The following is a 14,472-nucleotide window of genomic DNA, read 5'->3' on the forward strand; positions in this document are numbered from 1 at the left end:
GACAGAAATGTGAAACAGGATCAGGAAAACCAATGTTATATTTCCACATGCACCGCATGGTGGCTGTCTTCGATTCTTTTTGAGGTTGGAAAGGTCAAATACAAAATGTTAACTGAAAAATGCGACTTCTGAAACATAAGTTGGAAGACATGTATTTGTCATGAGTGAGTTTCCAGGTCTTTTCATTCGACATGTGAAAAGGCCTTAGATATGGTATGTCCTCATGGTCCATATCCATGAGTTTCTTGCACAGTGACCAACTTTCGAAACCAAGGATTTGGGTCAATTAAGAAAAGTGTCACAATTATACGCATATAGTTTTTATCAGTATCAGAGCATATTTTACTTCTAGATTTTGGTTCTTCCATCTTCTCTGGATAAGTCCTGTGCTAATTTTTTTCCGATACGAGTATACAATGCAAGCCTTGAGAAGCATTTTTGTGTGCTACTTCTTATTTCCCTTCTTAAGAATCTCCACTCCAACAACACCAGACACAATTACTCCAAATCGATATATTAGAGACGGTGAAAGTCTAGTTTCAGCAGGTGGAAGCTTTGAACTGGGATTCTTTAGCCCTGGTAAATCAAATGGTCGATACTTGGGAATATGGTACACTGTTGATACTGAGGCAGTTGTATGGGTAGCCAACAGAGAAACACCACTTGGCGATACTTCAGGAGTTTTGAAGGTCACTGAGCAAGGAGTTCTAGTCCTTCTCAATAGCTCAAACAGCATTGTATGGTCATCCAATACATCAAGAACTGCAGGGAATCCAGTATCACAACTCCTGGATTCAGGAAATCTTGTTGTGAAAGATGGAAATGAAACCAACCCTGTTAACTTTTTGTGGCAGAGTTTTGATTATCTTTGTGACACATTCCTACCAGAAATGAAGCTTGGTTGGGACTTAGTTACTGGTTTAGAGAGGTACGTCTCGTCTTGGAGGAGCAAAGACGATCCTGCTGCTCGAGGAGAGTTTTCGTTACGGATAGATCATCGTGGTTTCCCACAAGCTGACGTTGATGGGTAGCTTTGAAAGCATGCGACACCACCCACTACATCTTTGTTTTTTCAGTACTTTTGATTCCATGTCATTCCACGTGGTTTTTGAACAAATTTATACTATAGTTTTTTATATTATCGATAATTTATCCTATAGTTTTGGGGAATCAACCACATGATTTGAGTGATGCTCTTTAATTTGGTAAGACTTTCAATGTGGTCTATATTTGCGGAAAATTCTACGGTGGGCGTGGCGCATGGATGCGCCCACTGTTATAAGCCATTGGATGAATAGTTGGTGATGTGGAGTTATCCACACCGTTGAGTTAATTACCGGATAAATCGGTTGTTGTAGGTAAAAAGAATAAAAAAAGCAGAAACTCTCCTTTTCAAGTCGAGTTAGGGTAAGGTTTCTCTTCTCTCTCTTTCCTCTCCTCCTCCTGTGACGACGAGACAGCGACTCCTCTCCTCTCAGGTATCTCTCTCTTTCTTCTCCATAATTGTCTCTCTCATCTCTATATCTCATGGTCTCTCAATTTCCTTCCCAGGCTTCGTTTCTAAACCAAACCCATACCAAAAATCTCAGCCCCAATCTAAACCCCCATTTTGCTCAATCCCTGCCGTCTATCTCTCTCTCTCTCTCTCTCAATCGTTTCAGCCTTCACTCTCCGTCTCACTCGATTCTCTTTCTCTATAGCTCTGGCGTGCTCTCTCTCTCTCTCTCTCTCTCTCTCTCTCTTAGATATGAGCACCAAACATGGGTGGGCACAAATCTGTGCGTGATGGGAATCCTTTGAAATAGAAAGTTTGGGGTTTCAATTTTGTTAAATTGAAACCATCTTAGCCAGAAAGTTTAGTGATGGGCATTCTTATGGGCATCACTCTCCCTATGCCAAAAGATAATTTTAATTATTCAAGGTTTGAGTTTTCTAATTTATATTGTAAGTTTTAGGTTTTAATTTTGGGCTATGGTCTGTGCAGGTTTTGATCTTTTTAATTTGTATTTGGACCATTAATTTGGAGACAAGGTGATGATTTCATATTAGTGTTGAACTAGATGCAGATTTAGTAATGTCAGCTTCTCTTGCTCTGCTAACTCTCTCTGATTCAAAACTTCACTTCACAGGCGCTCCTCTATCTCAGCTAGCTCCCTTTCTCATATCAATATCAAGTACGAATGTGGTTGCTTCCTCCAATTCCTCTGTATTTCAACTTGAATTTATAGAATTAGGTTTTGTTTGCTGTAAATTTGGGGCTTTTGTTCTCATTGAGCTGTAGGAGGTTTGTGGGGTAAATTGAAATGCTTGATAGAGGATTTTAAGGGGATGCATGATGTTGCAGATATTATTTTGCCTTGTGTTATAAAATATCTCAGCTGCTTGGTCTTTTAACATTCTCCTTGGCTCAGAATCATTTTTGGGCGTACTTGTGATCATGAAATGAAATCTTGGTTGATGGGGGTCAGATTATTTTTTTCCTTAGGAAGGATGGGGTAAATTAGTTCCTCTGTTTTTCATTGGTGATGTTACTTCTTGTAATAAACTACCAATTAGCTTATTTCAACAATGTTAAAAGTGGTTTGGTTGCTGTTGATGTAATTTTTTTGTAATAAATTCTGATGAAATAGGCAATACATTCATTATAATTGCTTTCTTTTGAGATGATTGGTTTTCTATGGTGTGGCCCTTTTTCGGGTCTGCAATATATAAATTTATGATAATCTGGTTGCATTCTCTCTCTCTCTCTCTCTCTCTCTCTCTCTCTCTCTCTGTTTTGGTATGTTTTTAGCGTGAAATTACATCTTTTTCTCTTTTGAATATAAATTTGGTCTGTTTTTAGTTGGTCAAGTATTTATAAGCTCGAAACCAGTTAAAGTTCGAATTGTGAATGATGAGATTTCCATTTAATTTGAGGGATAAGTGATTCATGACCCTGCAATTATAGTTTTAGGAGCTAAATGCAAGGATATATAATTTTTATTGCTCAAAATTTAGGATTTTTTCTATTAAATTAGGCTTGTCGAATTAGGGTTTCTAAATTGAATTGGGGGTTGAGGTAGATGATTTTTTCTGTTAAATTAAGGCCATCAAGGTGGTTGAGAGTTAGTTTTCAATTTTGATTTTAATTTCAAGGAGCTGTTTGATCGTTCTGCATATTATAAAGTTCTGATGGCGATCTGTTTTTTTTTTAGCGAAATTGATGAGAATTCTGGCCGAATAACCGAAGAGATAGAGAAGTGCAAAGAGCAGAGTCTTGAGAAGAAGAGAGGCTTAGAGGAAGCCAAAGAACAAGTTGAGAAAGCTGCTTATGTAGTTTTAGAGATGCTCAACAACAGAGGATAGATTGTAGAGTGAATGTATTGAACAATACTTTCAATTACATGAATGAAGTTTATGTTGGCTTTGATGAGGATATAGTACCATTGAGAATAAGCTTTTAAAGTAAATTTGACTGTTATATCATAGTTTATGTGCCAATTGAAACAATCATCCCATTAGCATTGTGAATGGGCATTGTACCATAAAGTTGTATTTTCAGATTAGTGTATGTATATTGCCATGTTATTGATAGTCTTTTCAATTTTGAGAAAGTATATACAATATGTGATTTGTCAATGTAATTGACAAACAGCCAGTTCCATTTGCATTCCAGTCGTGCAATTGACAAACAAAGTAGTACTATTTGCATTCAAGTCGAGCAATTGCCATTATCTGTGCACAATTAATTGAAAATGTAAATATAATATGTGATTTGTCAATGTAATTGACAAACAGGTAGTGTAATTTGCATTCCAGTAGTGCAATTGACAATCAAAGTAGTCCTATTTGCATTTCAGTCTTGCAATAATTGTTATCTTTGCACAATTATGAAACATAGAATCTCTCACTAATGATAAATCCTTCATAATTAATTGTATGTTCAAAAGGTTGTAATCTATGTGCAAAAAAACTTAGTAGAATTCATAAAAACATTGCTTAATAGTGAGTGACCGGTTAAATGGGTTGCTCCAAGTTAAAAAAAGGAAAAAAAAAGAAGAGAAATCTGAAAAGAAAGAAGGCTTTCCTGCGACTTCTATCTCTTCCTCTTCTTGGCACTTCTATCTTTTTTTCTTCGCACGACTCGTGTCTCTTCTTCTCTCTCTTCTTTAGTTGGGCTTGTTAAAATGAAGGTTTGATTATTCAAGAATAGAAGAAAGGAAGGGAAGAGAGAGAGAGAACAAAGAGAGCAATAGAAGAAAGAAATCAAAGCTTCTGTATATTTCTCAATCATCTGAGCAGTACAATTGTAAGCTTATATATTCTTAGCTTAGCTTTTGCTTACTGTAATTTGTTTGATGCTATAGACTTATTATATAATGATGTCAAATATGATCGTGTATTGTTCTATCTCAATGGGTTCAATTAGTTAATTCCAAAGGAAGTGACCATAAGATGGAAAGGGCACTGATAGATTGCCTCACCTAAGATGAAAAGGTAATAATGTAATTGACAAACAGTTAGATCGAAAATGCAAAGGAATAATGCAATTGACAAACAGTTAGTTGGAAATTGCAAACGAATAATGCAATTGACAAAAAATTCGTTGTAAATTGTTCCATAGAATTGTAAAACCCATCCGTAATCTTGTAATATTGTAATTTACAAGGATAAAGACATCTAGTACAATATTAAGGTAACTAGGGACATTAGGACAATAAATTGAGTCCTTATACGTGTAAACACAAACGTTTACTATATTAAGGTCTTGTTTTACTCGGTTTTGGACAATTATGTTCCATATGATTGTAAAATGCGTCCTTAATCTTGTAATATCGTAATTTGCAAAGATAAAGACATGTAGTACAATATTAGGGTAAATGGGAACATTCAGAAGGTAAATTGGGTCCTTAGTATTGTAAACATGGATGTTTACAATATTAAGGTCTCGTATTACTCTATTTAGGATAGTTATGTTCCAGGAGATTGTAAAACCCATCCTTATTATGGTAATTTCGTAATTTATAAAGAGATAGACATGTATTACAATATTAAGGTAACTAGGGACATTGAGAAAGTAAATTGGGTCCTTATACGTGTAAATACAAACGTTTACTATATTAAGGTCTTGTTTTACTCCGTTTTGGACAGGTATGTTCCATATGATTGTAAAATGCATCATTAATCTTGTAATATCGTACTTTATAAATATAAAGACATGTAGTACAACATTAGGGTCAAGGGGAACATTCGGAAGGTAAATTGGGTCCTTAGTATTGTAAACATGAATGTTTACAATATTAAGGTCTCGTATTACTCTATTTAGGATAGTTATGTTCCAGGAGATTGTAAAACCCATCCTTATTATGGTAATTTCGTAATTTACAAAGAGATGGACATGTATTACAATATTAAGGTAACTAGGGACATTGAGAAAGTAAATTGGGTCCTTATACGTGTAAACACAAACGTTTACTATATTAAGGTCTTGTTTTACTCGGTTTTGGACAGTTATGTTCCATGTGATTGTAAAATGCATCCTTAATATTGTAATATCGAAATTTACAAAAATAAAGACATGTAGTACAATATTAGGGTAAATGGGAACATTCGGATGGTAAATTGGGTCCTTATACTTGTAAACTCGGATGTTTACAATACTAAGGTCTTGTATTACTCTTTTATGGATAGTTATGTTCCAGAACATTGTAAAACCCATCCTTAATCTTGTAATATCGTAATTTACAAAGAGAAGGACGTTTAGTACAATATTAAGGTAACTATGGACATTAGGAAAGTAAATTGAGTCCTTATATGTGTAAACACAAACTTTTACTATATTAAGGTCTTGTTTTACTCGGTTTTGGACAGTTATGTTCCATTTGATTGTAAAATGCATCATTAATCTTGTAATATAGTAATTTACAAAGATAAAGACATGTAGTACAATATTAGGGTAAATGGGAACATTCGGATGGTAAATTGGGTCCTTATACTTGTAAACTCGGATGTTTACAATACTAAGGTCTTGTATTACTCTTTTATGGATAGTTATATTCCAGAACATTGTAAAACCCATCCTTAATCTTGTAACATCGTAATTTACAAAGATAAAGACATGTAGTACAATATTAGGGTAAATAGGAACATTCTGATGGTAAATTGGGTCCTTATACTTGTAAACTCGGATGTTTACAATACTATGAATTAGGTGAACCCTAATGTTGTAATCATAGTTCAAAAACTTGTAAACAGCTGCCCAAATCTTGTAACTTATAAATTTTAGGATCCTCTTACAATGTTATGGTACTCTCATATCTAAACTACTGTAAATCACTATCCAATCATATGCCAATTGCCAAACAGGAAGGGCATAATTGCATGACCCTTATGCAATTACATTTTCAAAAAGTGGAAACTTGATAACTTGTATAACCGGTAACCAATTTTTTAAAAAATCTAGGAGCATCATAAAGGACAAATGGTGCATGGGTGCACCTGGTGCACTGTAGAAGGTGCCCTATATTTGCAATTTCAAACGTATTGGTCTATCTTTTTTGTCAACCAACGACTCATTTAGGTATCTTACGTGGCAACTTCTGATACATGCCTTGTTATTGTCCTAATGGTCCTAATAGTCAATGACTACCTTTCAAAGAGGCCAACTTTTCAAACCCAGAGAAACGTGTCTTTTACTTTTAGTTTTTAGCTCTTCCATCTTCTCTGCCTAATTTTTGTGCTAATTTTTTTCAATATAAAAGTATTTAGTCTCAGAATATCAATGCAAGCCATGAAAAGCCTTTTTGTGTGCTCCTTCTTGTTCTCTTTCCTAAGTATCTCAACTACAACCACACTAGACACAATCATTCCAAGTCGATCTATGAGAGATGGTGAAACTCTAGTTTCAGCAGGTGGAAGCTTTCAACTGGGATTCTTTAGCCCTGGTTCATCAAAAGGTCGATACTTAGGAATATGGTACTCTGTTGATATTGAGACAGTTGTATGGGTAGCCAACAGAGAAACACCACTTGGCGATTCTTCAGGAGTTTTGAAGGTCACCGAGCAAGGAGTTCTAGTCCTTCTCAATAGCTCAAACAGCATGAAATGGTCATCCAATTCATCTAGAACTGCAGGGAATCCAGTATCACAACTCATGGATTCAGGAAACCTTGTTGTGAAAGATGGAAATGAAACTAACCCTGATAACTTCTTGTGGCAGAGTTTTGATTATCCTTGTGACACATTCCTACCAGAAATGAAGCTTGGTTGGGACTCAAGTACCGGTTTTGATAGGTACGTCTCGTCTTGGAAGAGCACAGACGATCCGGCTCCTGGAGAGTTTTCAGTAAGGATGGATCGCCGTGGTTTGCCACAAGTTGTTATTATGAAAGGAGCTAAGATAACGGCTAGAGTAGGGTCATGGAACGGCCTTTATTTTGCAGCATATCCATATCCTCCACAAACACGGGAAAACCAAATACTTGGGCGTAAATTTGTGTTGGACAAGGATGAGGTCTATTATGAGTACAGGCTTCTAAACACGTCCATATTCTCGAGAAATATGGTGAACCCATCAGGCATTGTGCAGCGATTCACATGGGTGTACCAAAGGCATAGTTGGGAACTTTCCTATACACTCCAAGCAGATCGGTGTGAGAATTATGCCTTGTGTGGTGCATATACTAGTTGCAGTATCAATGTCTCTCCCATATGTGCATGCTTGAAGGGATTTGTACCAAAATCTCCAAAAGATTGGAATTCAGGATATTGGTCTGATGGGTGTGTTCGAAAGATTCCATTGGCTTGCAGCTCTGGAGATGGCTTCCTAAAGTACACTGGGTTTAAATTGCCAGACACATCTTCCTCATGGTATGACAAAAGCAAGAGCCTCAAGGAATGCGATGGATTATGTTTGAACAATTGCTCATGTACGGCATATGCAAATTTAGATATCAGGGAAGGAGGAACTGGCTGTTTGCTTTGGTTTGGTAACCTCACTGACATAAGACAATTCACTTCCGGTGTTGGTCAAGACCTCTATGTACGGTTGGCAGCTTCAGAACTTGGTAGCTCTTAGACTTTTATTTGATCTTGTTTTTGTTTTTCTAGCCAATACTGGATAACATTGTCACAATATATTTATAGGTTAAGGGAAAATGAGTTTTTGTCAACTTTTTATGTTTTTCTTTTGGATGGGGTTTTGATGGGGGCAGCAGTTAGAAGCAGCATAGTTAAAAGTATTGAGCTTTACCTAGATCTAGGTCCACAAATGGTGGTTATTTCCTTGGTTGGCCTTGCTGCTTCGTCTGCAGTTATGCAAAGTATGGCAAAAATAAGTTGGTGTTAGATTCACAATTACTGCTAAATGCGAGATTGCTTACCGAATTGCATGAAAGTTTTATTTTATTTGTAATCTTTCAGATCATATTGAGCGAAAGAGTAAGTTCAACAAGAAAAAGCTACCTGGAATTCTCATCAGCTCTGCAGTTTTGCTTGTGGGAACGTTACTAATTGGATTGATATTGTATATACGGAAGAAGAAACTCAGAAATCAAGGTAAATCTCTCAAATGCGGACCTGGATTCTTTCAAATACATGATTGTAAAATTCAGGCACAAAAAATAAAACCAAAGTATCTCTACTATGAAATTTGCATTAGATTGTTTCGATAGTGTGTGATTTTCTTGTGTTCCAAGATTTGGCTTAGGGTTTCGCATTTAACCAATATAATTCTTACACATCTATTTATCCATGCTGAGGAGATCTCCCTGTCATTTCAGGAGTTAGAAGCATAGATTGCACAAAACATTACCTTGGAGAAGACAGGGAAGACATGGAGTTACCACCACTATTTGATTTGAGCACCGTAGCTAAAGCCACCGATGACTTTTCAAGCAGCAACAAGCTGGGAGAAGGTGGTTTTGGACCTGTGTACAAGGTAACATAAATTTATGCAACTAAAGTGAGCTAATCTGTGATACAAGTTTTAAGACTTTTATAAATGATGATCCATAGGGTACATTGATCGGAGGGAAAGAAATTGCAGTAAAAAGGCTTTCGAAGAATTCCGGGCAAGGAATGATAGAGTTCAAAAATGAAGTTATACTGATAGCAAGACTTCAACATCGCAATCTTGTAAAGCTCTTGGGTTGTTGCGTTCAAGAAGAGGAAAAAATCTTGATATATGAATTCATGCCCAACAAAAGCTTGGACTTCTTTATTTTTGGTATGGTGCTCTCTGATGCCAACCATATGGCTTTTAAGTCATACTATGCTTCACCTTTAATCTTAACAGTCTCAAGTTTTCTTCAGATCAAGAAGGACAAAAATTGCTCGACTGGCCTACGTGTTTTCACATCATTGGTGGAATTGCTAGAGGGCTTCTTTATCTTCACCAAGATTCTAGATTAAGGATTATCCATAGAGATTTGAAAGCTAGCAATATCCTGCTTGATAATAGTTTGAACCCTAAGATTTCAGACTTCGGCCTCGCTAAAACATTTGGAATTGATCAAAGTCGGGGTAATACAAATAGAGTAGTTGGAACGTAGTAAGTATACCTGTTGTATGGTTTACAATTTACATTGTGTTGTTTTTGTCGAAATTCTTACTCACTGCAATTTGATTGTGCAGTGGTTACATGTCTCCCGAATATGCAGTAGATGGAATTTTCTCGATGAAATCTGATGTCTTTAGCTTTGGAGTTGTACTGCTGGAGATGTTGAGTAGGAAGAAGAACAGGGGATTTTCTCATCCAGATCACCACCTTAACCTTCTTGGACATGTTAGTATAAAGCATTAAAGTACTATCATTTTACTTTGAAGAAACTAGTGAATTAGGCGATGCAATCTTCTAAGCTCCTCCTTCAATTCAATGACATGTCACCACAGTAACATATCGTATATGTTTTAATTTTTGAAGGCATGGATACTATGGATTGAAGATAAACCATTGGAACTGATTGATAAGACATTACGTGATTCGTGCACCATATCTGAAGTGTTAAGGTGTCTTCATGTGGCGCTGTTATGTGTGCAAAGAGTACCTGAAGATAGACCAAGCATGTCATCTGTGGTTCTAATGTTGAGCAGTGATGTTACCTTGCCTCCACCGAAACAGCCTGGTTTTTACACTGAACGAAGTGTCTCTGGATCACCATTAAGGACATGCCCGTGTTCAGCGAATAATTCCATTACAACAATAGAGGCTCGGTAGATCATCTTTCTGGTGCTTGTTCATGCGTCTGTCTACCATTACAAAATGTATTGGCAGATTGTCTACAACTTTGTAGTCTTAGCTAGGAAAAAATGACATAAAATTATTCATAGTATCCAAAAAAGATGTGATTGAATTATAAGTTTGCTTGGAGCAGTCCCTACTTCACAGCAAAGAAAGGATTTGGAGTTGTTGGGTTGTTGAAGAAAATTCAAGGGGTGTGGCCTGATATCAACACAGTCCATGCACGCTGGTCTGGGTGGGGAATTTGATCGAACAAGTGACGGGCACGTTGTAAATCTGCGGAATTACAGTAAGACTTTGAAGAACCGAAGGCTCAGGTGAGATGGGACGATGGCTGGTAGCTTAGAAAGCATTTGATCTTAATGTTTCAACGGATTTTTGCATCTTCTTCTAATTTCTAGGGACAAACTTGAAGTTTACAAGTGGCTTTGAAAACATTGAAAAGTTTGGTTTCTTCGCGCCAGGTCAGGTATTAACTATTGGCTAAACTGGTGATTTGCCCATGAGCTGGTACGGTTGTACCAAATTTTTTTGACATTATTTTCAAATATTTTAGAATAAATCCTGGGTTATAATAAAAACTTAGTTTTATGATTAACTCTAAACGATGTTGGCTTTTTGATGCATTGAAAGGGAATTTGTAACATCTTGAAGTTAAGGGTGGGCATCAATTCGGCTAAATTGATGAAATCAGCCGATTCAAATTGTAATTACTGGTTTGGTTTGGTTTTAATTAATAAAAAGTTAAACGGTTTAAAAACCTAATCGAACTGTGTATGGTTTGGTTTGATTTAGTTTTAAACTTTTATAAATAGACCTAAACCAAATTGAACTGTTAGATATGAATATTTGAATTAAGCTATATTAGTTATGAAATTTGAAATTTTATGGCATGTTAAGCTTTAGGATGGTTTCGTACCCTAAAAAATGATTGAAGTATAGGACAAGTTGTGCATTTGTTGGGTTGTAATTGGACTAACAATGTTGAAAAAATACAAAAGAAAAGAGAATTGGGCTTAGGCCCAAACCAACATAACCAAACCGAACTAAACCATCTTAAATTGATTTGGTTTTCTTCATGATTTTTGTTAAGCCAAACTGAACCTTATATTATAATTGATTCGGTTATAATTTTGAGGTGAAACCAATCCAATCCAAAATATGCCCGCCCCTACTTGAAGTATATGTTTTAAACCTTAAATTACACCATCATATACCAAAGAGTTGATTCTTCCTTTACAAAAATTGGGAATATTGTTTTCCCTCTTGCAATGGTTTAATGTGAAATACTTTATTTTTATTTACACTTCATTTTACAGATATATACCAAACAACTTATTCTAAGTCTCCAAAAAGCCCTCGTACGGTTAATGAATTGTATTATTGATGACCATATTGTAACCAATGCTTCCAGTTAATGAAATTTACTTCTTTTTGTTTGATTTCTTCGAAATGTATGTTAAAGTTAACTAAGTAATTTGAAATATTGAAGAAAGATTAAGTTATCAAGAAATAAATTAAGTTCAATCTCCTCTCCTCCCTGTATATTAGAATAGCTTAAAATATCATTTTGTCAAATAAAATAAAAATACAATTTAGTTTGCTGGTATTAATGAGGAATTGGAATAAACTAACGAATGGGCCTGCGGAGGAAAAGAACCGATTGGGCCTGTGAAGATAATTTGCATTACAGCAGAAACCAATGGATCCGAGACAAAGGTGGCAAATAATAACGGAAAAAAGAAGGGGTCAAAGTAGAAATTAGAAAAGGTATGGGGATAAAATGGAATTTCCGCACAAAATTGTTTCCGGGAAATCTTTTGCAGCTTGACCCAAAAAAGAGGGGGAAAGCTTTTGCAGCTAGAAAGGGTCGTTTTGTCGTTTCTTCTTCACTCTTCTTCTCTGACGCAGCACAACGAACGAGAGGCTGCTGCATTAGCTCCATTACTTGGGCTCTGCTGCATTAGCTCCATTCCTAAACTTTCTCTTTCCTTCATCTGGCAATTTTTGTTTGGAATTTTGATTTATAGAGTGGAGCTAAGGGTTCTTGTTGCTCCCTTGTTATTTTTTTTGCTCAATTATAGCTGAGTTTTGTCTCCATTGCTTTTGTCAGTTGGTATAAGTATTTGAATTTGGAAGACATGGATAACATACAAGATATCACACAAGGGATACAGGAATTGAAATTTGAAGTAATGACACGCTCTTTTCCTGAGGAATTTATACAACAGACCGTAATTAGACTACCTGTTAAGTCTCTGATCAAATGCACTTCAGTCTGCAAGACATGGAGGTCCATGATCATGAACAAAAGCTTCATCCGCGCCCACAGCACAACAGTGGACTTTGCTAACCAGAATGACGTTCACATCCTCCTACTCCACAGAATTTCTGGTAGCAGCAGCCTCAACTACGACCAAAATACTGTCATTCACAAGGTAGAAGACGAGGTTCACTCTGTGCATCATGATAACCAGGCGTTTGATGTGTACTCCAAGATCGAATTTCTAATTGCCTCTAAGAAAAATTATGGTAATTCACATGCCGAAGATTATTCAATGGAATTTCAAGTTGGGATTGCAATTGTCTGTTTCAGATAACAGAAAATCTATTGCTTTGTTCATGAGGCCCAACAATCGTGAAGATTTCATAACGGATTATAGGCCTGAAGATTCTGTTCTTGATATATGGGTGATGAAAGAGTATGGCAGAGAGGAATCATGGACCAAATTGAATACTCTCTGTCCACAAGGTCCAGAAACAATTTTCCCCAGTGCCTTATGTTTTAGGAAGAGTGGGGAAGTACTGTTACTGCTCAAAGAAGAAGAGAGGCAGGAACTGGTATCACTAGACCTTGTGAGCAAACAGTTTAAAATTCTTGGGATTTCTGGATATAAATATTGTACTGGTCATTTTTATAAAGAGAGCCTCCTCTAACTCGACAAGAGCGATGCAGAGTCTTACTAAGAGAAAGAACAGGTAATGTGATTATAGTGCTGAGAGCAGAACATTTCAATTCTTTGTTTGCCAGGTTTTTATGTTCATTAAAAGCATGATTGTTGACTAAATTGCTGTAGGATCTTTATTATGTCGACTTGTTGTGGGTTCTTTCTTTTAGCTGATTGTCTTTCTCGCTTCTGTTGCTAGAACACAACTTGTGACTAAAGTCAACACAGCTCTCATGGAGACTCAATTTGGATATCAAAAAGTTAAAACAGTGTAATTATAATAAGGTCAACTCAGCTCTCATGTAAACACGATTAGACTGGTCTTTTATGTGCTCTTAGTCTTAGTCAACTTGGTATGACTTTAGACATTGGACTGATTGCTGCTACTGCAGTGAAGTCCGTGTATTCAATTTACATGGTTTTGTTTGCTGCTTTAATCCCTTTTCCAATGTTTTCATTTGTACAATAGTTTCTTTTCCAATTTAGCTTTCATTTGTGCAAGCATGAAGAGGAAGTTTGATTTGCACTCCTGAAGAAGTACAGGGAAAAGTTTTCATGACAAGTGATGTCAACTCTAATGCTTAACAATTGATTAATGCAGCACTTTTCTTGTTTTCTTTTGTTGCAGATTTGTAGTGCAGTAACGTTGTTTACCGAAAGTGGCTGATGCCAGATGTGCGTCAACGTCCGTTTCTTGTTATCTATCATGCTGATGTATTTTCGTTTTCTTGTTCATTTTTTGCCGATTTGTAGGGCAGTAGCGTCCTATGCCTGAAGTGCCTGATGTTTCTGTGTATTTACTTGGCATGGAACTTGTTATCTAGTAGTTCTTGCACTATTTATTCTTCAGCTTTTGGGAAACTTTAATGGAAGTATCTAGTTACAAATTTCACCAGTTTGCATGAAATGCTTTTGCAATTTTCTTTTTCATTTTTTTTGCATAGTTTTCTCTGAGCTGAACAATTGACAGCAGAATTCACTTTTAATTAAGTAATGAAGGTGATTTGAAATTGTACCCTGTTTTAGTTAACTGCATGCCTGCAACATATGATGGTTGTCTATTTTTGCAAATGCATTCGTTTAAAGACCATTTTTGCAACATTAAACTCAACCTCCATTCAACATTCGACTCAATAATGAAGGGAAACTCTCTTTGATTTTTAAATTTCATTAAAATTCCCAGAAGCTTGGACAAAGCACCTTGTTTCAGAGGCTAGAGCTGTTTCAGCATTTGAATTAAGAACTAATTTGTTAATCATAGCAGTGAATAAAGCATATATCAGCACTAGTCTGCTGTAAGAACAT

General features: G+C 36.2%; 1 protein-coding gene, 1 long non-coding RNA gene and 2 pseudogenes across 3 annotated transcripts; all 4 read left to right on the plus strand.

Moving 5' to 3' along the window:
- The first annotated feature begins 416 nt into the window (after nucleotides 1-416).
- On the plus strand, nucleotides 417-1,031 carry LOC110771743 (G-type lectin S-receptor-like serine/threonine-protein kinase At4g27290 pseudogene; annotated as a pseudogene).
- Nucleotides 1,032-1,267: 236 nt separating this feature from the next.
- Nucleotides 1,268-3,412, plus strand: LOC148295144 (uncharacterized). The gene is made up of 4 exons (XR_015835181.1): nucleotides 1,268-1,478; nucleotides 1,985-2,031; nucleotides 2,130-2,174; nucleotides 3,195-3,412. It is a non-coding gene; the product is annotated as an uncharacterized LOC148295144 (long non-coding RNA).
- Nucleotides 3,413-6,721: 3,309 nt separating this feature from the next.
- Nucleotides 6,722-10,841, plus strand: LOC110747111 (G-type lectin S-receptor-like serine/threonine-protein kinase At4g27290). Of its 2 annotated transcripts, none has more exons than XR_015835177.1 (7): nucleotides 6,722-8,045; nucleotides 8,401-8,535; nucleotides 8,760-8,917; nucleotides 8,995-9,205; nucleotides 9,292-9,501; nucleotides 9,613-9,763; nucleotides 9,902-10,042. XR_015835177.1 is itself a non-coding variant. In XM_088251828.1 (7 exons), the coding sequence occupies exons 1-7, from the start codon at nucleotides 6,761-6,763 to the stop codon at nucleotides 10,193-10,195; spliced, it is 2,472 nt and encodes an 823-aa protein (XP_088107954.1). In that variant the 5' UTR covers nucleotides 6,724-6,760; the 3' UTR covers nucleotides 10,196-10,841. The 2 variants fall into 2 exon arrangements, 1 of the variants encoding a protein (XP_088107954.1); XM_088251828.1 differs by having other exon boundaries at nucleotides 6,724-8,045; nucleotides 9,292-9,529; nucleotides 9,902-10,841.
- A 1,008-nt stretch (nucleotides 10,842-11,849) lies between these two features.
- Nucleotides 11,850-13,186, plus strand: LOC148295145 (uncharacterized; annotated as a pseudogene).
- The last annotated feature ends 1,286 nt before the right edge of the window (nucleotides 13,187-14,472 follow it).

The sequence above is a fragment of the Prunus avium genome, chromosome 4 (assembly GCF_965620075.1).
Source record: "Prunus avium chromosome 4, drPruAviu1.hap1.1, whole genome shotgun sequence".
Taxonomy (NCBI): domain Eukaryota; kingdom Viridiplantae; phylum Streptophyta; class Magnoliopsida; order Rosales; family Rosaceae; genus Prunus; species Prunus avium.